We start from the raw sequence: 24,260 nt of genomic DNA on the forward strand, positions 1-24,260 counted from the left end.
TTTAAAAACGGATGAGAGGTAATTATTATATTTTGGACTATTTTTCTCTTTGGACTATTTCTTTTTGGACGAATCTGCTGCTCGTATATGTTACTAATTGCTTGGTGTTGGAAACCAGAATTGTTTTGCATTCTTGGATGTAGATAAGAACTGTGCTGTGCTGGCTGGATTTCAATAACAGGCCTGGAATATTAACTTTTTTGTTGGTGGAGGAAAAAAAAAAGAAATAGACTGCCTCTAGGTTTTGGAACAGTGATTAATATCAGAAATTAAAGGCTTCTCTTGAAAATGACAACTAAAAAAGCAACTAAGGCCCGGGAGCGAAGAGGTTCTACTGATCCACAGGAAGGGGCTATACCCCCAGATATGTTTCAAATAATAATGGAAGGGATTAATGATATAAAACAGGATATGAAAACTGAATTGACAGATATAAAAAAATATATTAAAACACAAGTGGATGAGATTAAAGGGACAATTGGGCAAATAAAGGAGGATGCAAAAAACACTAAAGAAAAGGTACAAATCTTGGAGAATAGAACAGATATATTAAATCTGGAATTAGAAAAAAACTTGGACTATATGGCTGTGATTGAAATGAGAAATAAAGAACATTGTTTGAGATTCCGTGCAATTCCTGAGGAAACAGGTGAAGACATCAGAGATAAAATTGTTAATGCTCTAGTAAAATTTCTGGATTTGAATGAAGATTGGATGGAATTTGAAATAGACAAAGTGTATAGAATTAATTCCAGATATGCAACAATGAATAAAATTCCAAGAGATGTGCTTGTTCATTTTATAAAGAAGACGACTAGAGATATGGTATTACAGCAACACTTTAAAAATACCTTTAAAATTGATGGTAAGGAAATACTGGTGATGAAAGAAATTCCTATTAGACTTTTACGTAAGAGAAAAGAATATGCTTTCCTTACAGAGAAACTTAAGCAATGCAAAATTCAATTTAGATGGGATGTTCCAGAAGGAGTGATCTTTACATTCAGACAACAGAAATATAGATTGAATACTGTTCAAAAAGCAAGGGACTTCTTGAGAAAAGCTTCAAAAGATATGGATGAAGATAAACTCAAAGATATGGATATAATTCCTGGGGAACAAAGTCAACAAGATATGCAGAGGAAGGGAAGGAAGATGATGGATTAAAAGGAGCATCAGGCACATTTTAAAATACACGCTTAAAGATGGATTACAAATATCTAACTTGGAATATAAATGGAGCCAACACGGCGCAGAAGAGAAAGAAAGTGTTTCATTATTTGAAAAAATTAAAATTGGATATAATTTGTTTACAAGAAACTCATATTAAGAAGAAAGATTCCAAATATTTGATTTGTAAAAATTTGGGTGAAGAATTTATTTCGGCTGGACCAAAAAAAAAAAATGGAGTTGTTCTCTACATTAACCCACAATTGCTTCCTAAATTGGTATTACTGGATGATAGTGGTAGATTTGTGGGGGTCGAAATTACTCTACAGGGTACAAACATTTTGATAGTGGGTATCTATGCCCCCAATGAAGATAAAACAAGGTTTTACACAGGACTTATGGAAAAATTGTCAGAGTTTTCATATGACCATTGGTGCGTTATGGGTGATTGGAATGGGGTAATCTCACCAAAAATTGATAGGCTTTCTGAAAAAAATATCAAAGAGACACAGGGTAAATTACCGAAGATTTGCTTTGAACTGATGGAACATTTAGAATTGGTGGATACCTGGAGATATATAAATGATAATGCAAAGGAATTTACTTATTTTTCAGAAAGACACAAAACATTCTCGAGGATTGATATGATTTGGATGTCTAAAATTTTAGGGAAGGACACTTTTAAAATGGATATATTACCAAAAACTTTTTCGGATCATAACCCTGTGATATTAACTTTAAAAAAGAAAAATCTTGGATTTAGATGGAGACTAAATGAATCTTTATTACAGAATGACAAAGTAGTACAAGAATGTAAGAAGAAATTAAAAGAGTTTTTTGAACATAATTTACATAAAGGAACAAGTGAAAATATCGTTTGGGATACAAGTAAGGCATTTATGAGGGGATATCTTATTAAATGTAACTCTGAATTTTAAAAAAAGAAACAACAGAAAATGCAATTAATTTTGGAAGAAATAAAACAAAAAGAGGAAGAATTGAAAAAGAATCCAACTAAAGTTTCTATTGTAAATCAAATCAAAATGTTACAGAAGCAAGTATCAATGCTGACAGTTAGAGAAATTGAAAGAAAACTAAATTTTGCTAAACAAAGGACTTTTGAATTTGCAAATAAACCTGGGAAATGGTTAGCATATAAATTAAGAAAAGAACGTCAAAAAAATATCATTTTAAAGATACAAGAAGGAGATGAGACGTTGACAGATAATGTAAAAATTAAAAAGATTTTTCATCAATATTATTCAACATTGTACAAATGTCAGGAAATTCCATCTGAAAAAATAGAAGAGTATATATCTAAACAGAATTTGCCTAAAATTACAGACTTTCAGAGACAAGCTATTAATGGTCCTATTACGTCAAGAGAGATATCTGAAGCTATAAACAAAATTAAATTAGGAAAGGCACCAGGACCAGATGGGTTATCTGCAATGTATTATAAATGTTTGGAGGAAGAACTCTTACTACCTTTACAGTCTACAATGAATCTTATTCTGCAAGAGGGAAAGATACCGGATAGTTGGAAAAATGCTAATATAACATTAATACCTAAAGAGGAGCAAGATTTAACTAAAACAAAAAATTATCGACCAATATCTCTATTAAATAATGACTATAAAATTTTTACAATGATCTTGGCAGAAAGATTGAAAATAATATTGCAACAATTTATTCAAGAAGATCAATCAGGGTTTTTACCTAAAAGACAATTACGTGACAACGTCAGGAATGTCTTGAATGTCTTGGAATATTTAGAACAACGAAATGATAAACAAGCAGCTTTGATTTTTTTAGATGCTGAAAAAGCATTTGATAATTTGAATTGGAAATTTATGTTCCAGGTTTTGGAGCAAATGGATTTTGGAGACAATTTTATAAAATGGATTAGATCGATTTATACATCTCAGAAGGCTCAGATAATTGTTAACGGAGATTTAACGGATTCATGTGAAATACAAAAGGGTACAAGACAGGGATGTCCTTTATCTCCCCTTTTATTTATTCTGGTCTTAGAAGTGCTGCTTAGAGATATAAGGCAAGATAAAAGAATTTCGGGATTAAAGATAAAAAAAGAAGAATATAAATTGAGAGCATTTGCTGATGATTTGATAATTGTACTAGAAAATCCTTTGGAAGGAATTAATGTATTGATGGACAAATTAAAAGAATTTGGACCATTAGCAGGATTTAAGATCAACAATCAAAAAACAAAGATGTTGGTGAAAAATTTAACTTTAAGGGAACAGAAAGAGTTAATGGACAAGACAGATTTTACAATAGAGAAAAAGGTGAAATATTTAGGTATCATTATGACAAATAAAAATTCAAAGTTGTTTCATAATAATTATGAAAAATTATGGACAGAGATTAAGAAAGACTTGCTAAGATGGGATAAACTACAACTGTCATTAATGGGTAGAATATCTGTGATAAAAATGAATGTATTACCGAGAATGATGTTTTTGTTTCAAACAATACCTGTAATATCCTCTGATTTACCTTTTAAACAATGGCAAAAAGATATCTCTAAATTTGTATGGCAAGGAAAAAAACCAAGAGTTAAATTTAAACTACTACAAGATGCCAAAGAAAGAGGAGGACTGGGATTACCAAATCTGAGACTTTATTTTGCTGCCTGCTGTTTAGTCTGGATAAAGGAATGGATTTTATTGAGGAATAAAAGACTATTGGATTTGGAGGGCCATAATTTGAAGTGGGGATGGCATGGATATCTATGGTATGACAAAGTAAAAGTAAATGTAGACTTTAATAATCATTTTATAAGACGTCCTCTGTTGAAAATATGGAATAGATATAAACCAAGGTTTTATTCGAAAATACCATTATGTGTCTCAAGTCAAGAAGCGTTTTATAGAAGAGAAATGGCTGGAAAAGAGAAATGGTTAACTTATCAAGAACTATTAGAAAATGTACATGGAGAATATACAATGAAAGAGAGAGAACAACTGACAAAGGAAGGATATAGTTTTCAATGGTTTGCCTATTTACAATTGTTAGAAAGATATAAAATGGACAAGAAAATGTATGGGTTTGAAATAAGTAAATCTGATTTTGAAATAGGATTGTGTACAAATGATGAAAATATAATTGCGAAAATGTATAAACTCTTATTGAAAATGGATATGGAGGAAGAACAAGTAAAAGAGTGTATGGTAAAGTGGGCAAAAAAATTTGGTCATAACATACAAATGGATCAATGGGAAAATATGTGGAAAAAAGGTTTGAAATTTACACTATGCTATAATCTTAAAGAAAATTTTTATAAAATGATGTACCGTTGGTACATGACTCCAGAAAAGTTGTCAAAAATGTATAGTAATGTTTCTAATTTTGTTGGAAATGTAAACAACAAGAAGGATCATTTTATCATATGTGGTGGTTATGTAAAAAGGCAAAATCATTTTGGGCACAGATAGGTAGGAAGATGCAAAAAATTCTAAAGATAAATATTCAGTCAAAACCAGAATTTTTTTTATTGGGTTTTATGGATAAACAAATAGAAAAGAAATATGGAAGAATAATATTATATATGATTACGGCAGCAAGATTATTATATGCACAAAAGTGGAAAATGGAATCAACACCAACAATGGAAGAATGGCTATTGAAATTAATGGATTTAGTAGAAATGGACAAATTGACATGTTTACTTAGAGAAAAATCGACAGATACATTTCTTAAGGAATGGAAGCCTCTCTTAGACTTTTTGTTGAAAGATCAAAATAAAATGATGATACTGGGATTTGACGATTAATTAAGACAGCCTACGGAGAAAAGGGACTCTGTATGTATACACTAAGGGACAGGTTTGATGTATATTATATACTTATAGCTGATCTGCGACAAATCGGAAGTCAACTATTTTATTTTCATTTTTTGTTGATGTATTGTTATGTTTTTTTGACTTTGTTTTGTTTGTTTTTGGAAAAATTTGAATAAAAATTATTAAAAAAGAAAAAGAAAAAAAGTAAATGCATTTTCTCCACCATGTTCCCTCTCATACACTGACATGCAGGTGTCAAGTGCTATCAGAAGTGCATAAAAATAACACAGAAACACCACAATAATTAATTGTGGCTTAGAATCAGATTATCTTAAAATACCTCTTTCATACAAACCTGACTGTGCATTAAGTTCTGTTGGAAAGGCTCTCCTCTTGGTCCCAACATAAAATATATGGCTGCTTGGGGTTGGGATGATGGCCTTCCCCAACTCAATGGCTAGAGCGTAGAACTCCTTATCAAGGGAAGCCTGGCTTTCCACTGGCCAATAGAACTGTTGATGTTTGTTATAGTCTCTCTATGAAACGTGTACTATGAAACATTAGCTATTCCTGTTTTTCTTAAATTATCTACATTGTTAACATTTAATAAGTTTTGTTGGATGCATTTTTTAAAAAAATTGCACTGAACTGGCTTCAGTGTTTCTTTAGACCATGGTGATGTATACATCTTCCTAATACAACAACACTGGATACAATTATGGTGCAAAGACAGGACCACTCCCATAAAAGTGCAAAAGTTTTTTGAGACATGAATCTGCATTCTACATCAGAGGTAGCCAATGAGGTGCCCTCGAGATGTTGCTGGATTTCAACTCCCATTAGCCCCAGCCAGAATGACAAGTGGTCAGGGACAGTTGTTGTTACAGTCCAACAACATCTGGAAGGCACTACACTGGCTACTCTTTTTTTATGTAGATGGCCCACTAGAAATACCAGGACTCTTTGATTAATAATACAAATATGGAGCAGCTAGAACTGCTGGAAAATAAAACATGGAGCCCAAGCTTTTCCTCCACTATGATATCTCATTTTAGAGTGCTCATCTTTTCCATCAGTTTGTGATTAATCTGTAAGCAATAATTTAAACATTAATTCAAGCCGATACCTTTTTAAAACAAAAACAAAAAGTCAGAATATGACAGATGATCATCACTATACAGGCATACCCCACTTAACGTTGCTTCACTTAACATTGCCTCATTATAACATACATGCTCCATATGCTTCGCAATAACGTACATTTTATTGGCATGACGCCGCTGCCATCTGGTGGTGATTGCGTGCAGTACAAGTGAAGACAATTGCTTCACTTAAAGTAGATTTTCACTTAATGTATACTCTCTGGTCCCATTGCGAACGTTAAAGCGGGGTATGCCTGTATACTACAGGTAAATGAAGCCATGCCATATCACCAAATTCATGAATGAATAATACTGTATACCAGTCCCTTTGTAGTATTTGGTACAGTTGCCATATTCAATATCTTCTTTATTAATGTCAAATTGTGGCAAAGCGATTTCCTCCAGCTGAACAGGAGGAAATTTTGATCAGGTCACTAGCTTAGTAGATGGTGGAAATGCTGTAGATGTCATCTATCTAGATTTCAGCAAAGCATTTGACAAAGTCCCCCACAACCTTTTGATTAGCAAACTGGTCAAATGCGGACTAGATGGAAATACTGTCAGGTGGATTCACAACTGGTTGGAAAACCGTACTCAAAGAGTGGTCGTCGGTGGCTCTGCTTCGGACTGGAAGGAGGTTTCGAGTGGAGTGCCACAGGGTTCTGTCCTGGGGCCGATACTCTTCAACATTTTTATCAATGACTTAGATGATGGGGTGGAGGGAAGCCTTATGAAGTTTGCAGATGATACGAAACTGGGAGGCATAGCTAACACAATGGAAGACAGGAATAAAATCCAAAGGGACCTGGATAGACTAGAAAATTGGGCTGAAATTAATAAAATGAAATTCAATAAAGACAAATGCAAGATTCTGCATTTAGGCCACAAAAACAAAATGCAAGGGTACAGGATGGGAAATACCCGGCTTAGCAGTAGTGCGTGTGAGAAGGACCTTGGAATTGTAGTGGATCGCAAGTTGAACATGACCCAGCAGTGTGATGCTGCGGCAAAAAAGGCAAACACGGTTTTGGGCTGCATAAACAGAGCTATAGTTTCCAGGTCGAGGGAAGTAATAGTCCCACTATATTCTGCATTAGTCAGGCCTCATCTGGAATACTGCGTTCAGTTCTGAGCGCCTCATTTTAAGAAAGATATAGACAAGTTAGAGCGGGTTCAGAAGAGGGCGACGAGGATGATAGCCGGTATGGAGAACAAGTCTTATGAGGAAAGGTTGAAGGAACTTGGCATGTTCAGTCTGGTGAAGAGAAGGCTGAGGGGTGACATGATTGTACTCTTTAAGTACCTAAAGGGCTGTCACATAGAGGAGGGTACAGATTTGTTCTCTGCTGCCCCAGAGGGTAGGACTAGGTCTAATGGTTTTAAGTTGCAGGAGCATAGATTCAGATTGGACATTAGAAGGAACTTCTTGACAGTAAGGGCAGTTCGGCAATGGAACCGACTGCCTAGGGAGGTGGTGGGATCTCCTTCGCTGGATGTCTTCAAGCAGAAGCTGGACAGCTATCTGCGGGAGATGCTCTAGCTGTGGATTTCCTGCTGTGAGCAGGGGGTTGGACTCGATAGCCTACAAGGCCCCTTCCAACTCTATGATTCTATGATTCTAGGATCACCAGATTGCCAGATAAATCTTAAATCATCAGTAGTGTAACCAACTAAGTGTTTAGGGGGGGAAAGGATGAACAGATTAAAAATAACAAATGCAATAACCAAAATACAAAGAATTAATTTTAGATTATTTGTCTTAGAACATGGCAGCTTGGTTATTAATGGGAATTCTTTATGCTGATCATATCTCAGTGCTGCTGAAATAGCTTCACTGATTTCATTTGTTTCCAGACACCATTCAAAATGGTTTTTTTACCTGTAAAGTCCTATATGGGCCTGGGATTGGGGTATCTGAAGGATCTCCTTTTCTTTTATGAACATTTCCTTTTGTTAAGACTGTCATTTGAAACCATGTTCCAAATGCCTCCTTTAGAGTTTATCTCTACTGGGGACAGGTCTTTCTCCATTTTGGCATCCTGGCTGTGAATATCCTCCCCAAGGATGTTTGTCCACTTTTTAATATAGATTTATTTTAGCCACATACAAACTATTTTATTTACCAAGAGCTGTTGACAGGTAGGAATTAAAAGCTAACAGATCTTAATTGCTGCTTTTAGTATTAGTGTGTCTCTACTGCTGCTTTTGGTTTTTAATTGCAAATTATTAGGGGTTTTAGGTTGCAATCCTATGCCCATTTACCTGGGAGTAAAATCTGTGGAACTCACTTGGACTTATCTCTTATATATATAGGTTTGCATAGTTAATTGTATTTTACATTGGCTCAAAGTTTTATGCTCGCTGCCTTCAATAATTCCTTAAATTGAAAGGCTGACTATACATTTTAAAAAATAGATAATAGTTTGTATGAGATATTCAGATCAGTATCACTAAAACACATCAAGTGAGATTAAATTTGACAGAGCAAAGGTAAATCCTACTGAGTTCAATGTGGCTTACTCCCAAGTAAGTGTGCAAAGATTACAACCTTACAGTACAATCCCATACATGTCTACTCAGAAGTAAGTCTCGCTGAGTTCAATGAGAAGTAGATCTCATTGAGTTACCAGATATGTGTGTATAGGATTACAGCAGAGCTTGGAAAAGTTACTTTTTAAAACTACAACTCCCATCAGCCCCAGCCAGCATGGCCGCTGGAGTGGGCTGATGGGAGTTGTAGTCCAAAAAAGTAACTTTTCCAAGCTCTGGATTACAGCCTTAGTTTCACCAAGACTGCAATTCTAAACACACTCAGGAAACCCCACTGGATATAGTGGGAATGACTGCTGTGTAGAGCTCATACAGCTCCTTGGTATACTCCGGAGCTGAGAGCGATGAAACAAGACAGGAGGCAGCTTGAGCGGAGATGGAGACGAACTCCCGACGAATGCAATTATGAGCTGGTTCGTGCTTCTACTAAGCTCTATGTAGGAGCGGTGAGGGCGGCAAAAAAACAACATTTTGCCGCCACTATTCAGTCATCTCTCTCACGCCCACGGGAGCTTTTTAAAGTGGTTCGTGGCCTACTTCATCCAGGCCTACAAGATACGGCAGATACATCGGTAGCTCGATGTAATAAATTTGCTGAACACTTCCAGCATAAGATCTCATGCATTCGCCGGGACTTAGACTCCTATTTAATAGCAGTTAATCCTACTGAGGTGTCCGGAGCACAGTCTTGTCATGTTTTGTTGGATGAGTTTCAGTTGGTTCAGTTCGAGGACGTGGACAAGGTGCTTGGACAGGTTCGTGTGACCACTTCGGTACTGGATCCTTGCCCCTCTTGGCTAATTAAAACTAGCAAGGAAGGAACAGTTGGCTGGGCCAAGGAAGTGATTAATGCCTCTTTACGAGAGGGAGTGGTCCCTGGCTGTCTGAAAGAGGCGGCAGTGAGACCACTCCTGAAAAAAACTTCCTTGGACCCAGAGGATGTCAGCAGCTACAGACCAGTAGCCAATGTTCCGTTCCTGGGCAAGATCCTGGAACGTGTGGTTGCTGACCAGCTCCAGGCGCTATTGGATGAAACCGATTATCTAGATCCATTTCAATTGGGGTTCAGGCCTGGTTTTGGCACTGAGACTGCCTTGGTCGCCCTGTTTGATGACCTATGTCGGGAGAGAGACAGAGGGAGTGTAACTCTGTTGATTCTCCTTGACCTCTCAGCGGCTTTTGATACCATCGACCATGGTATCCTTCTGGAGAGGCTTGCGGAATTGGGAGTTGGAGGCACTGCTTGGCAGTGGTTCTGCTCCTACTTAGCGGGTCGTCTCCAGAAGATAGTGCTTGGGGAACATTGCTCGACACCGTGGGTTCTCCAATGTGGGGTCCCGCAGGGTTCGGTTCTGTCTCCCATGCTTTTTAACATTTATATGAAGCCGCTGGGGGCGGTCATCAGGAATTTTGGAGTGCGTTGTCATCAGTATGCTGATGACACGCAGCTCTACTTCTCCTTTACATCTTCTTCAGGTGAGGCAGTCGACGTGCTGAACCGTTGCCTGGCTGCGACAATGGACTGGATGAGAACTAACAAACTGAGACTCAAGACTGAGATGCTGTTGGTGGATGGTTTCTCTGATTGGATGGTGGATATATACCCTGTCCTGGATGGGGTTACACTCCCCCTAAAGGAACAGGTGCGTAGTCTGGGAGTCATCTTAGACTCTTCCCTCACACTTGAGGCTCATGTAGCCTCGGTGGCCCGGAATGCGTTCTACCAACTTCGGTTGGTAGCCCAGCTACGTCCCTATCTGAGTAAGGAGGACCTCTCATCAGTGGTACATGCTATGGTAACCTCGCGTCTGGACTACTGCAATGCGCTTTACGTAGGGCTACCTTTGAAGATGATTCGGAAGCTACAGCTAGTGCAAAATGCGGCGGCCAGACTGCTAACAAGAACTAAGCGGTCTGAGCATATAACACCTGTGCTAGCCCATTTGCACTGGCTTCCAATATGCTTCCGGGCCAGATTCAAAGTGTTGGTACTTACCTATAAAGCCTTATACGGCGCGGGACCACGATATCTGTCGGAACGCCTCTCCCGATATGAACCGGCCCGTACACTACGGTCTACTACGAAGGCCCTCCTCCGGGTTCCGACTCATAGGGAAGCCCGGAGAGTGGTGACAAGATCTAGGGCCTTCTCAGTGGTGGCCCCCGAACTATGGAATGGTCTCCCCGAGGAGGTGCGCCTGGCGCCGACACTATCACCTTTTCGGCGCCAGGTTAAAACCTTTCTCTTCTCTGAGGCATTTTAATTCCTGTTAATTCTAAATTATTATATTTTGATTTTAGACTGTACAGTTTTGTGTACAGTTTTGTGTTATTTTTATTGTATTTTTAATGTTCACCGCCCAGAGAGCTGTTGCTAGTCGGGCGGTATATAAGCTTAATTAAATAAATAAATAAATAAATAAATACTGCACCACAGATTAACCATACTGAACTCAGGTTATGTCTATTTTATTGGCTATGTCTTACTGACTACTGGTTATTAAATGCACGTTTTGGCCAGGAGAAAAAAGAGCTGCTTAGCCAGGGCCGGCTCCAGGAATGCCGGGGCCCTTGGGCATCAGCCTGCCCTGGGCCCCTCCCCTTCCGCGATCCGTGGCATGAGCTGCGCAGCGGATCACAAGACAAAAGCTTCCGAGCCACCGGCTGCCGCCTGCCACCATCCCCCCGGGCACCATCCCCCCCGCTTCACCTACCTTTCTCTGCTGTTCTTTGCTGCTGTGCACACTGCGCATGCAGGGTTGCCATCACTGAAGATGGTGGCCAAGGTTTCCGTGAGGAACTGAAGCCTCTGCCGCCATCTTGGTTGATGGCATGCAGCACGTGCATCGCTGCCATCAACCAATATGGCGGCAGAGGCTTCAGTCCCTTACGGAAACCTTGGGTGCCATCTTGATTGATGGCAACCCTGCGCACACAGTGCACGCAGCTGCAAAGAACAGCAGAGAAAGGTAGGTGAAGCAGGGGGGATGGTGGCGGGCGGCAGCAGTGGTGGTGGGTGGCTTGGAAGTTCTTGTCTTGCTATCCACGACACGGCTCATGCCACGGATCATGGAAGGGGAGCGGAGGGCTCCTCAGGGGCCCCCCAGGGGCTCCTGTAGCTGCGGGGCCCTCGGGCCAGTGCCCAACCAGGCCACCCTTTGGAACTGGCCCTGTGCTTAGCAAGGATGAAAAGACTCTTCTGGAAAGTTTCAAAAGCAATTTGCCATGTTGTGGAGCAGGAATGCTGTTTGAAAAACAAATCTAAAGTCCACTTGGCAGCAGTATAATGTGGTCAGGTGGAGACACCATCCCAACACTGGCATCGCTGCTGTTTCCCTGGATGGGGATGGGATCCAGTGGGGGTGCAAGTCTGCACCAAAGGAGTATCACTGCAGCACTCTCATCAGAGCAGCCATAGGCCCCTGACCTCACCGCTACTGCAGCCTAACCCCATCCAAATAAGCAGCAGTGATGCTTATGTTGGGAGTGGGGCCACTTGGCCATGCTTTTCCTGCATAACTGCATCTGAACAGTTTGTGATATGGAAACTTTGGATTTCATATGTATCTCCACTAAAACTACACCATGATCCTAAATGCATATGGCACTTGTAAACGTTATTGAAATTGATGGAGTTTCCAAGCAAATAATTTAACTATCAAGTCTATGCAGCCCAACTGTACGCACTTTAACTTGGAAGCAAGTCCCACTGAGTTCTATGGGACCTACTCCCAGATAAGTATGCATAGGATCAGAGTGAATTTAATAGGGGAAAATTCTAAAAGGCAAAAACCAATGAAAATGATTTTATGAAATAATTTTAAAAGTCCACATTAAACGGTATTGTGTACTGCATATTCTTGTTCCATTTTCTAGGTACAAGATGTAGTAACTATTTTTATGCACAATCTGACTTACATACAGCTCTCCAACTGCATCTTGCAATGCTGGGTATCCATAGGAAGCAAGGCCAAGTCCAGCGGGCAGGAGAGCGTAATGGATAATCTGGAAATATATAAACCGAAAGCTTGTAAACAATTCAAAATAACTTCCAAGTTAAAAAGGGAGGTAAATGTTGTTTGGTTTCATGTTATTAAATGTGGTAGATCAGTATGTAACATAGACATGTAAAGATCTGCTGCACAATATTTTTCTGCTCTAATGGAGTTTCATTGCAATATTATGAGCACACAGACAACACATACTTCATTACAACATGCTATTGAACTGGAAAATATTTTTGTTGGTTTTAGTAATGTACATACAAAATATGTAAAAGTCACATGGTGGCAGAGACTGATCTCTGTACTTCTCTTCCAAACTGAAGTGAGAAAATGGGCAAATGGATTGACACCATGCTGCTCTCTCCCCTGAACACAGGTGAACTGCCATGACAACTCACAGACTTTGAGAGGAAGGGCAGGATATTATTATTATTATTATTATTATTATTATTATTATTATTATTATTATTATTAATAATAATAATATTAATATCAATAATAATATCAATAATAATATTAATATCAATAATAATATTAATATCAATAATAATATCAATAATAATATCAATAATAATATCAATAATAATAATAATAATAATAATAATAATAGTTGATGATGATGATGATGCCAGGTCTGGCTTCCTTCTGCCAATACCCCTTAAAACATAAAGAAGCAGAGTCACATGTACAGACCTGAATAGCAGCCTGCCCAAGCCCTGTGTCAAGCTGCACATGCACCTCAGTATTGGGTTGATGACAGATGCAGCTTGACCTAAAACAGCCTGGCGGGCCAATGTTTAAGGCCCACAAATTGGAGGTTCCCCACTTCTGTTATAGAGTACCATGTGAGGCCAATTATTATTCAGCCCAAGTGAGCAGACAAGTGTTTTATACTGAATTGTTCATACAGATTGTTAAACCACTGTATTGTTTATATAGATAGTTAAATCAGAGGCTCAGAGTTGTTCCACAATACTCCATTTGTGACAAAAGGACCTTACAATCATAGAGTTGCAAGGGGCCTATAAGGCCATCAGGTCCAACCCCCTGCCCAAATGCAGAAATCACCCATGTTCAGGGGAGAGAGTAGAATCATGTCTATCCATTTGCCCACCACCTCCATAGGTAATTTCTGATGTGTTCCATCGTCATACTGCTCTAACAGTTAGGAGGCTTTTCCTGATGTTCAGTTCTGGCTTCCTGTAACTTGAGCCCATTATTCCGTGTTCTGCCCTCTGTGATGAATTATCTGTATCTGAGCACTAGTTACATGTGCTTTAATTAGCACCATTTTACTCTGAAATAAACAGACCAAAAGAAAAACACTCTGTATTTTGTACTAAATTTGTTTTTGTTGTCATGGAAGATTTCCTTGATATGACCTTATTTTAGTTATGTCACTTTACCCAAGATTCTTGTATGGCTTAGAATGCCTTAGAAATCCATAGAGACCAGTGAGATGAAATGCTAGGAAGGCAGGAAAAGGAAGCTACTACTAAGTGGAGATTAAGGTGTCATTAAGGAGATGCTAGATGGTGGTGGAGGTAGGAGATGACTGGAATTGGCAGTTTGTATTCTTCAACTGGCTCTGTGCTCCTAGCAAGTTAGTACTTCTGCACATAAATGTCTTTGCAGAAGCATATGAAAAGCTTGGCATCTCGCTTAACATCAAAAAACCAAAGTGCTTCATCAGTAAGTGCGAACCAATCCCTCTGTAGCACCATCAATCTAGCTTAATGGTGCGACGCTGGAGAATGTTGATCACTTTTTTTATCTTGGCAGCCATCTCTCTGTAAAGCTGACATCGACGCTGAAATTCAGCATCATCTGAGCTCGAGTGCCACATTCTCCCAAATGAAGTGTAGAGTGTTCGAGGATCGGGATATTCGCAGGGAGACCAAAATGCTTATTTACAAAGCCATTGTACTACCGACCTTACTGTACGCCTGTGAAACATGGACCATCTATAAACGCCACTCCCAACTTCTTGAAAGATTCCACCAACACTGCCTCCAGAAAATTCTGCAAATTACTTGGGAAGATAGGCGGACTAATGTTAGCATATTGGAAGAAGCAAAGACCACCACTGTTGAAACAATGATCCTCCAACATCAACTTTGCTGGACTGGCCATGTTGTTCGAATGCCTGATCACCGTCTTCCAAAGCAGCTACTTTACTCCCAACTTAGGGATGGAAAACGGAATATTGGTGGACAGCAAAAGAGGTTTAAAGATGTTCTCAAAGCTAATCTAAAAAAATGTGACATAAGCATCGAGAACTGGGAAGCCTTGGCCCATGAGCATCCCAATTGGAGGTCAGCCATTATCAAAGGTGCTATGGACTTTGAAGAAGCACGAATACAGGGTGAAAGGGACTAATAAGCTAAGCAGAAGGCACGTCAAGCAAATCCTCATCGTGACCATCTTCCATCTGGAAACCTATGTCCTCACTGTGGGAAGCTGTGTGGATCCAGAATCGGCCTCCACAGCCACTTACAAACCCACCGTTAAAGACCTTATCTTGGAAGACAAACTTACTTGGCCACGAGTGATCGCCAATGAATGAATGACTTTTGCATGATGCTGATTCTAGCCACCCCTTGCCTTCACTAACACCATGTGTCTCCCATCAGAAAGAACATTTGGTTCCCGTCTCCCTGCTTTTCTATCACACCATTTCAGTGGCTAACATTGTCAGAACCTGGCATGTAACTAACATTGAACTCCACTTAAAGTCTTCCAATATGTGACCTACATTGTGCAAGTAAATGATGTAGTTAGCTGCATATCTGACCACCTGTAGATTTGTTCACATATTACATTGAACGCAGGTATAAGCTATCTCTACACATGTACAAGTGTTTATGTGAAAGAGTGTACACTTGTTGATTTATACTGTTGATTTATAGTGTTGATTTATACTACTTTCAATATAAACAAGTGTAAAATTATGCATATTGGAGCAAAAAATCTTAATTTCACATATACGCTCATGGGGTCTGAACTGGCGGTGACCGACCAGGAGAGAGACCTCGGGGTTGTAGTGGACAGTACGATGAAAATGTCGACCCAGTGTGCGGCAGCTGTGAAAAAGGCAAATTCCATGCTAGCAATAATTAGGAAAGGTATTGAAAATAAAACAGCCGATATCATAATGCCGTTGTATAAATCTATGGTGCGGCCGCATTTGGAATACTGTGTACAGTTCTGGTCGCCTCATCTCAAAAAGGATATTATAGAGTTGGAAAAGGTTCAGAAGAGGGCAACCAGAATGATCAAGGGGATGGAGCGACTCCCTTACGAGGAAAGGTTGCAGCATTTGGGGCTTTTTAGTTTAGAGAAAAGGCGGGTCAGAGGAGACATGATAGAAGTGTATAAAATTATGCATGGCATTGAGAAAGTGGATAGAGAAAAGTTCTTCTCCCTCTCTCATAATACTAGAACTCGTGGACATTCAAAGAAGCTGAATGTTGGAAGATTCAGGACAGACAAAAGGAAGTACTTCTTTACTCAGCGCATAGTTAAACTATGGAATTTGCTCCCACAAGATGCAGTAATGGCCACCAGCTTGGATGGCTTTAAAAGAAGATTAGACAAATTCATGGAGGACAGGGCTATCAATGGCTACTGATGGCTGTGCTCTGCCACCCTAGTCAGAGGCAGCATGCTTCTGAAAACCAGTTGCCGGAAGCCTCAGGAGGGGAGAGTGTTCGTGCACTCGGGTCCTGCTTGCGGGCTTCCCCCAGGCACCTGGTTGGCCACTGTGAGAACAGGATGCTGGACTAGATGGGCCACTGGCCTGATCCAGCAGGCTCTTCTTATGTTCTTATGTTCTTACTGTGTACACAAGTACACAGGCTGTACACTCACTGAACATTAAATCTGAATACCGGTACATTAAATCGTACAACTGTGTACGAGTTTGCAGCTCAATTATTTGTGTACCAAGGATACTCACTGTATACTCATTGAATGTAACATGTGGACAATCTTTGTGACTTCCCAAATCCAGTGGTTCATGTCCTCAGAAGGACAGGTTGCAAGTGCTATACCATGTGAGACCAACAGCCATTCTAACTCTTCAAGGATTCAAGGAAGAATTCAAGTTCACTGATACATAGCAGCTACACTTTATATCACTACCAAGAAACTACTCATAAGCATTGTCTATTTATTATGCTTATAAAAGGATTTTTTAAAAACCAAATATGCATCCCATACCTGCTCAATTAATAAAGCAGTGGCTTTTGTTCATTCAAAATCCATAGTAAAATTTTGCAGTTGAAACTAAAAAGTTCCTCATGCTGACCAGCACATCTCCATCATGGAATATAAAGAGAAGAATATTTTCTTGAGTGACATCATGGAAGTTTGCATTCTTTTCATTTGCAAAGAATAGATCTGGCTTCCACAGACATTTGAACATGGTGGGATCCACTGTTAATGATTCAGATCCCTTCCAGTCATTGGGCAGTTTAAGTCGAGGATCATTCCACTTTTGTCTTAGGAAAATGTTAACTCTATAATCCTGTTGGAAATGTATTATAAATTTCCATCAGACTGGCAGGAAAACAGCAACATATAAAAACTAAATCAAGAAGCATGTTTAGACAGTTCATCTCTAATTTTCACTAAAAAAAACTATTTGTCTTTCAGTCAGACTTGGGACTTTGCCTAACTAGTGGTGTTCTGTCCATAAAAGTGTAGAGTGTACAGCTATTAACCAGCATAACCAGTAGTCCAGTAGCTCGTTAACTTGCCTATTAGTGCTTGCCGCCGACCGAAAGAATAGACCACCAGCCAAGATTTCAGTAAGAGCGTTTTTACTGTTTGCTATAGGCAGTTTAAACACACCATGCTCCGTCTCAATACAATCCTATTACCCCCACACCTCTGTGTGCTCATTGAAGCCTTTTTATTGCTGCTTCTCTTATCTGTTACAGCTGCAGCCTGTCCTTGGGCGTTTCTGCCAAGTGCTGTCAATTAACTGCTTACCTCTGTCCTTAACTCCTAACAGTCTTGTCTGGAACTGGCTGTGTTGCCCACCTAAGCCTGACAGCCCCCACCTTCCACACAGACATTGCAAGTCACAATCTTACAGTACAAGTATACAGTTCCTTTGGTTACATAGTTACACTTTACATTTTACAGTCTTTAGGCATGTTAAGCAATTCCAACATTCGTTCATACTTTTCTTCAGTCACAGGCTTTGTCATAATATCTGCTAGCATTTGGTCTGTATTGCAGTATTTCAGCTCAATGAATCCCTTTTTCACGCACTCACGAACATGGTGATAGCGTACGCTTATGTGTTTAGTTCTCTTTGTGTGTGATTCTGACATAGCCATTCTGATGCATGTCTGATTATCCTCAAACACTCTAATCGGGATCTTTATTTCTACGTGTATTTCCTGTAACAGATGTGCAAACCACGTAAGTTCGTTACAAGCAGTGGAAAAGCTCACGTATTCAGCTTCAGAGCTTGAAATAGCTATGACTGCTTGTCTTCTGCTATGCCAGTCAATAATAGATCCATGCAGGAGCACAACCATACCAGATGTGGATTTTCGGCTAGACGGGTCTCCTGCATGGTCTGCATCAACGTAACATGCCATCTGTTTTCTGTGTTGTCAGCCTTATACCCCTGTTACTGGTGCCTTTCAGGTATCTCATCACCCGTTTTAATCCTTGCCAATCACGTTCAGAGGGACTTTCTACCCTTCTGCTGAGTATCCCAACAGCATTACATATGTCAGGTCTTGTGACCTTCACTAAATATTGCAGTTTTCCAATGAGTTGTCTATATTGTTCAGGTTTCTCATGTAGTGTGTCAGTTGCTTCCTGTTGGAAACCTACAGTCATTGGTGTTTTCACTGGCTTACACTCTGACATATCAGAGGCTTCCAACAGCTGCACTATTTTACTTCCTTGGCTTAGAGTAAAACTGCCGTCCTCATGCCGTTTAATGTCAGTGCCTAAATAATGCTGAACTTCACCCAATCTTTTAGTGTCCACGTGTTTTGTCAAGGTGTCATAAAATGACTCCTCATCCTTATTATTATTGAACAGGTACAGGATGTTATCAACATAGACAGTACAAAACATTTGGTTATTTTCCTGGTTTTTAACGTATACACATGCATCTGCAATACATTTTGTGAATCCCATGGATTGTAACACTTCATCTATTTTAATGTTCCAGCATCTGGCACTTTGTTTCAGTCCATACAACGACTTATGAAGCTTGCACACCTTGCCTGGCTCTATAACAAATCCTGGGGGTTGTGCCATATAAATATCTTCGTGTAACGTGCCATGTAAAAATGCAGTACTGATGTCGTAGTGGAACACTTGCATACCTCTCACTGCAGCCAGTTTCAACATTAGTCTCATTGATTCATACCTAATTACTGGTGCAAATACCTCATTGTAATCAGTGCCATATCTCTGCGTGTAACCCTTTGCTACTAGGCGTGCCCTGTATCGCTGAACTTTTCCTGTGCTAGCTCTTTTCTTTTTAAAGACCCACTTGCACCCAATAGCTTTCCTGTCAGGAGGCAAATCACCCAATGTCCACGTTTTATTCTTGTTTATTGCCTCAAGCTCCTCTTGCATAGCAGTAAACCAATTGCTCTGTTCATGCTCAGGCAAATCTCTTAAGTCATTAAAGCAAGAGGGCTCCTTCAGACACTCATCCATTACCGTAATGTTTGCAGTAAAAGCCCTTGGGGCCGCTAGCGGGAGTGTCTGTGTGGACGTAGTTATGCTGTTTCTTATTTCTGTTTTATGTATAGTGCCACCACTCCTCATGGCGCCTGGTCTAAGGTAAAACAATGATTTCACCAGACTTCCTTGTAGACATACCTTTCCCTTTTTCATTATTTCACATTTCCTGTTACTGAATAACAAGCTATAACCCATTTCCAATAGTTTTGAAACTGACAGAATGTTTTGAGTTAAATTAGGCACAAATAAAACATTTGTCATTATTGTCTGTAAAGCACATATCTGTACAGTACCCTTACCCATCACCCTTTGTTTAGTACCATCAGCTAAACTCACTTCTTCATCAGCTGGCACCATTGTCTTAAATAAACTTTTATCTTTTATGAGTGAATGGGTGGAACCTGAGTCCAAGACCCACATACTATTGTCTCTGTTTACAATGTCTTTTTCATTCTTTGTCTTTGCACTCACCAACTGCACGTGTGAGGGTTTTCTTCCGTCCCTCCTCCTTCTCAGTAAGTCACAGTCCCGCCTTAAATGATGCAAAGAGACGCAGTTGTAACATGCTTTAGTCCCAAAAGCCTTTATCTCTGTCTTTTCTTTTCTTTCACTCCTTTCGTTCCATCCCTCTTGCCTTTGTTTTGTTTCTTGTCTTCTCTCCCACTCTTGTTTGAGTTTGTCAGCAACATATCGCACTGAAATTCCAGAATCAGGCATTGCTTCAAGTGCGCTGATGACAGGATTCCAAGAGTCGTTGAGCGTTGAAAGAGTGATATAAATTTGTTGTGTTTCCGTATGTTCCACACCCCTTTCCTGTAATTCTGCAAACAGGCTTGCTATATTCATTAAGTGTTCTGACATAGTCACTTCTTCTGTTAGCTGCATCCTGTATAGTTTTCTCGCAAGACTTATTCTACTGCTAGCTGTTTCCTGAACATAATAGTCTCTTAAAGCAGTCCACATTTCCTTAGCAGTATTTTTACCTCTTAAATGCAATAGTTGCGAGTCTCCGACAGCCAAGATAATTAATGACTTCGCTCTTTCGTCCCAGCGTAGCCATTCTGCAGGTGGTGGAACGCAGGGGGGTTGTTTGTCAATTACTTTCCATAAATCCTCTCTGTTTAGATAGGCTTGCATCTGCAGCCGCCAGCATGAGTAATTTCGTTCCGAGAGACGTTCCAGTGGAATGCCAGCCAAAGTTACTCCAGCCATTCTCGCAGACTTTCTTATCACTTTGGTTTCCTGGCAACACAATCCTCTGCCGCTGCTTTGCCGCTCTCCCACAGCTCACCAGCTCTCTGGCTCAGCTTCCTTTGGTTGTCCGGCATTGCACAAGCTTTCTTTACTGGTAGCAAACTGGTTGTTACTGGTGTGGAGCTGGGCCCATAACCCTTTATAGAGTGTACAGCTATTAACCAGCATAACCAGTAGTCCAGTAGCTCGTTAACTTGCCTATTAGTGCTTGCCGCCGACCGAAAGAATAGACCACCAACCAAGATTTCAGTAAGAGCATTTTTACTGTTTACTATAGGCAGTTTAAACACACCATGCTCCGTCTCAATACAATCCTATTACCCCCACACCTCTGTGTGCTCATTGAAGCCTTTTATTGCTGCTTCTCTTATCTGTTACAGCTGCAGCCTGTCCTTGGGCATTTCTGCCAAGTGCTGTCAATTAACTGCTTACCTCTGTCCTTAACTCCTAACAGTCTTGTCTGGAACTGGCTGTGTTGCCCACCTAAGCCTGACAAAAAGATGGTCCAGAGACCGATGTTTTTATTTCAATCAGAATGCAAATCATGAATAAAAAAGGAAAGGAATAGCAACTCAAGAGAGTATTGCCCAATGGCCCCTTAGCCAAGAGCATCACTCTCTTACTGGAGGGGGGAGATTCAAAAAGCATCAATGCAGATGAGAACATCATTATTTGTCATAAAGAGGGATGGAATTTTCATCCAAGAAGAAGGTAGGCCCTCATGAATGATAGGAGATATCCAGCACATCATGTTAAATTGTGGTTTCTTGTGGGCCATTGCTCTGCATTGAACGCTCAAGACGAAGAATAATAAGCCTGAGGCATCCCAAAGGCTGCTGTAGCTAACTGTATGTATAATCTTTTGATTAAAATAAAATTTAAAAAATAAACTGAAAGTTAATTTTCTTAACATTTATATTGTTATCTGTGAACCTAACACCATAGAAAGCTAAGTACTGAGACCCAAAGTTAATAATAATTATAAAGTCTGGGCCGACATTTTCAAATAGTTAGGTAAGCCAGGTCTACCTGGGCCAACCCTGAATTCTACCCTGAATGATGAAACATATATGTAAAAATCCATGGAGATACTGTTTAAAATGAATTTCATATGGGGTGGAGCATGACATCTATAGAGAAAACTGACCACCAGTTTATATGGATGTTGCCTGAACCATATGATCCACCCACCCCCCTGCTCAAAAATGTTGTTTTTGAGTGTTCATATTGAGTACTTGAAAACTCCTAAAAGCTTTCTGAGTAGACTTGCAATCAAAAATGCCAGTTTTACTGCTATTTCCCCTTCTTCTCTATCCCCCCCTTCCCCCCCTCCAAGCATTATATTTTTGGGAACAGGGTTTTTAAAAAGTTAATTAATTATATTTATAAAAAAATTAACTGCTTAATAATATGAACCTACCCATACACTGCACTCAACATCGAAGGCCCTTCCGGGTCCCTACGCAGAGGGAAGCCCGGAGGATGGTAACAAGAAAAAGGGCCTTCTCAGTGGTGGCCCCCGAATTGTGGAATAATCTCCCTGATGAGGTACGCCTGGCGCCAACATTGTTGTCTTTTCGGCGCCAGGTTAAGACCTACCTCTTCTCCCAGGCATTCTAGCATTTTAGCGTTTTAGCATTTCAGTATTGTAGCATTTAGTATTTTAGTATTTTAGTTTAGTATAGGTTTATTTGGAAATTTAATGAGTTATGTTTTAAATTGATTAATGTGTGGTTTTAAATTGTATGTTGATATTTTGATGTTGTGAACCGCCCAGAGAGCTTCAGCTATGGGGCGGTATAAAAATTTAATAAATAAATAAATATAAATAAATAATAAAAAGAAATCTAACCAGTGTATATAAAACAATACAGAACTATTATCAATAATACAAAGATAAAATCAGTAAACATTAAAAAGAAGCATGAACAGCACAAATATTTGGTATATTTATGTTGTCTCTCATTGATGCCCTGCTCAAGAGTGAGAAAGGGCCCTTAAATGGTGTGAGCATAGGGCCTGTTTCTTAATGATGCTGCATGCATGACCACCAAGTGCATTGGTATGGGTCATGGATAGCAGGCATAGTTCTGTTACTCCCTCATGCATTCATTTAATGTGAAAGAGGCTCATACTCCTGCACCACACTGAGCTCTCCATGCCTCATCCTTCCCCCTCTCTTCTTGGTAAGTGGCAGTGATGCTCGGCGTTGGGAAGCCAGGTGCATACCACCACCTTGCCTGCACAGCCCTAATGACTGCTGCTGCCACCTAGTGAAGACAATTCTGTTTAGGTGGGCTTCTTATTACACCTGATATTTTAAACCTTTGCCAATGTTTTAATCATCTGCTTCTTATCTTCTGGCTTTCCATTGTTTTTGTCTTAATAGTTAATAATTACCTTATTGTATTTTATTTGACTGTTTTTAGCTGCCTTGAGCACTATTTTGTTTAGTGGAAAAATAAATGGTTTAAATTATGTGGGTATAAATTATATTAATAAACAAGCAAGCAAGTATTCAAGAAACATGAGTCTTACCATAGTTGTCTCTTGTATTGATCTAAAACTGTTAATGAAAATGTTGACTGCTACATCAACTGGAATTCCTAAAATAACATAAGAAAACATGAGTCTCAAAGTTGCCAACAAATCCAGTTTCCATTTTTCTTCTTCACATTCTAAAACCTTTATTAAAATATAAATAGGAATGGGCATAGACCTATTTCTAGACTTGTGTGGTGTGTAGGAAGGCAGAAGAACTGGGAGAAAAAATTAGAGCTACAAGTCATGACTGAGTACTAAGGATTGCATCCTATGTTAGTGCTGCTCAGAGTAGACCCACTGAAATGAATGGATATGACTAACTTAGGTCTATCAGTTTGAATGGGTCTACTCTAAGTATAATTCAGTTGGATACAAACCCAGGTGTACATGTAAAAGCAAGAGCAATAACCCCTAGTAAACTACACAACTAGTAAATTTAATTGGTGGGTGGGTGGATAGGAATCTCTCTTAACCACACTGTTCACAATGTTCTTTCTCCTTAACATGCATGGTATATTAATTTAGCTTGATTAAATGCACATTTAATTTGTGGAGCATACAAAACATTTGGATATTTATGGGCTCAGAAAAATGACAGTGTTCTTCATGATCTCCCAACGTGATCTTTTTTAAAAAAAATAAAGCAACTGCAGAGACCTCAAGCTTTGATTGGAACAGTGGCAATGGCTGTTTTTTAGATCTAAATTATTCTCATAGTAGCTATTAACCCTGTTGGAGAGAAATGTACATACACAATACAGGCATCTGTCTTTTTTCGTCAGGGAATCTAATAGTACCTTTGGGGTATCAGCACTTTAGAAAAGGCATAGGAGAATGGGTTACTTCCCTGCACCACCCAACAGTGCTGCTATGTCCAGAGCAGGTATGGATTAAACATACAACATTTCTAGAAAAGTAGGTTGCTGACCAACTGCATAATCTGATTACTTCTATTCAGAAGTAAGGACTCCCAGGCAACTGCATATAGGATTGTAGCCCAAGTGGTTGGTTGAGTTGATCTTTTAACTTTGTAAACCATTTATTTTCAGCCAGACTGAGATTAAA

The 24,260-nt window shown here is 39.5% G+C and overlaps 1 protein-coding gene across 1 annotated transcript in view; it reads right to left on the minus strand.

The window, feature by feature from the left end:
• The window catches only part of GLRB (glycine receptor beta), a 74,607-nt gene that overhangs the window by 23,112 nt on the left and 27,235 nt on the right, over positions 1-24,260 (minus strand). Inside the window, 5 exon segments of the mRNA XM_061584425.1 lie at positions 6,438-6,532; positions 7,742-7,787; positions 12,590-12,674; positions 16,972-17,199; positions 23,190-23,257. Of these exon segments, the coding sequence (XP_061440409.1) occupies positions 6,438-6,532; positions 7,742-7,787; positions 12,590-12,674; positions 16,972-17,199; positions 23,190-23,257 (522 nt within the window).

This window comes from Rhineura floridana, chromosome 9 (assembly GCF_030035675.1).
Source record: "Rhineura floridana isolate rRhiFlo1 chromosome 9, rRhiFlo1.hap2, whole genome shotgun sequence".
NCBI lineage: Eukaryota > Metazoa > Chordata > Lepidosauria > Squamata > Rhineuridae > Rhineura > Rhineura floridana.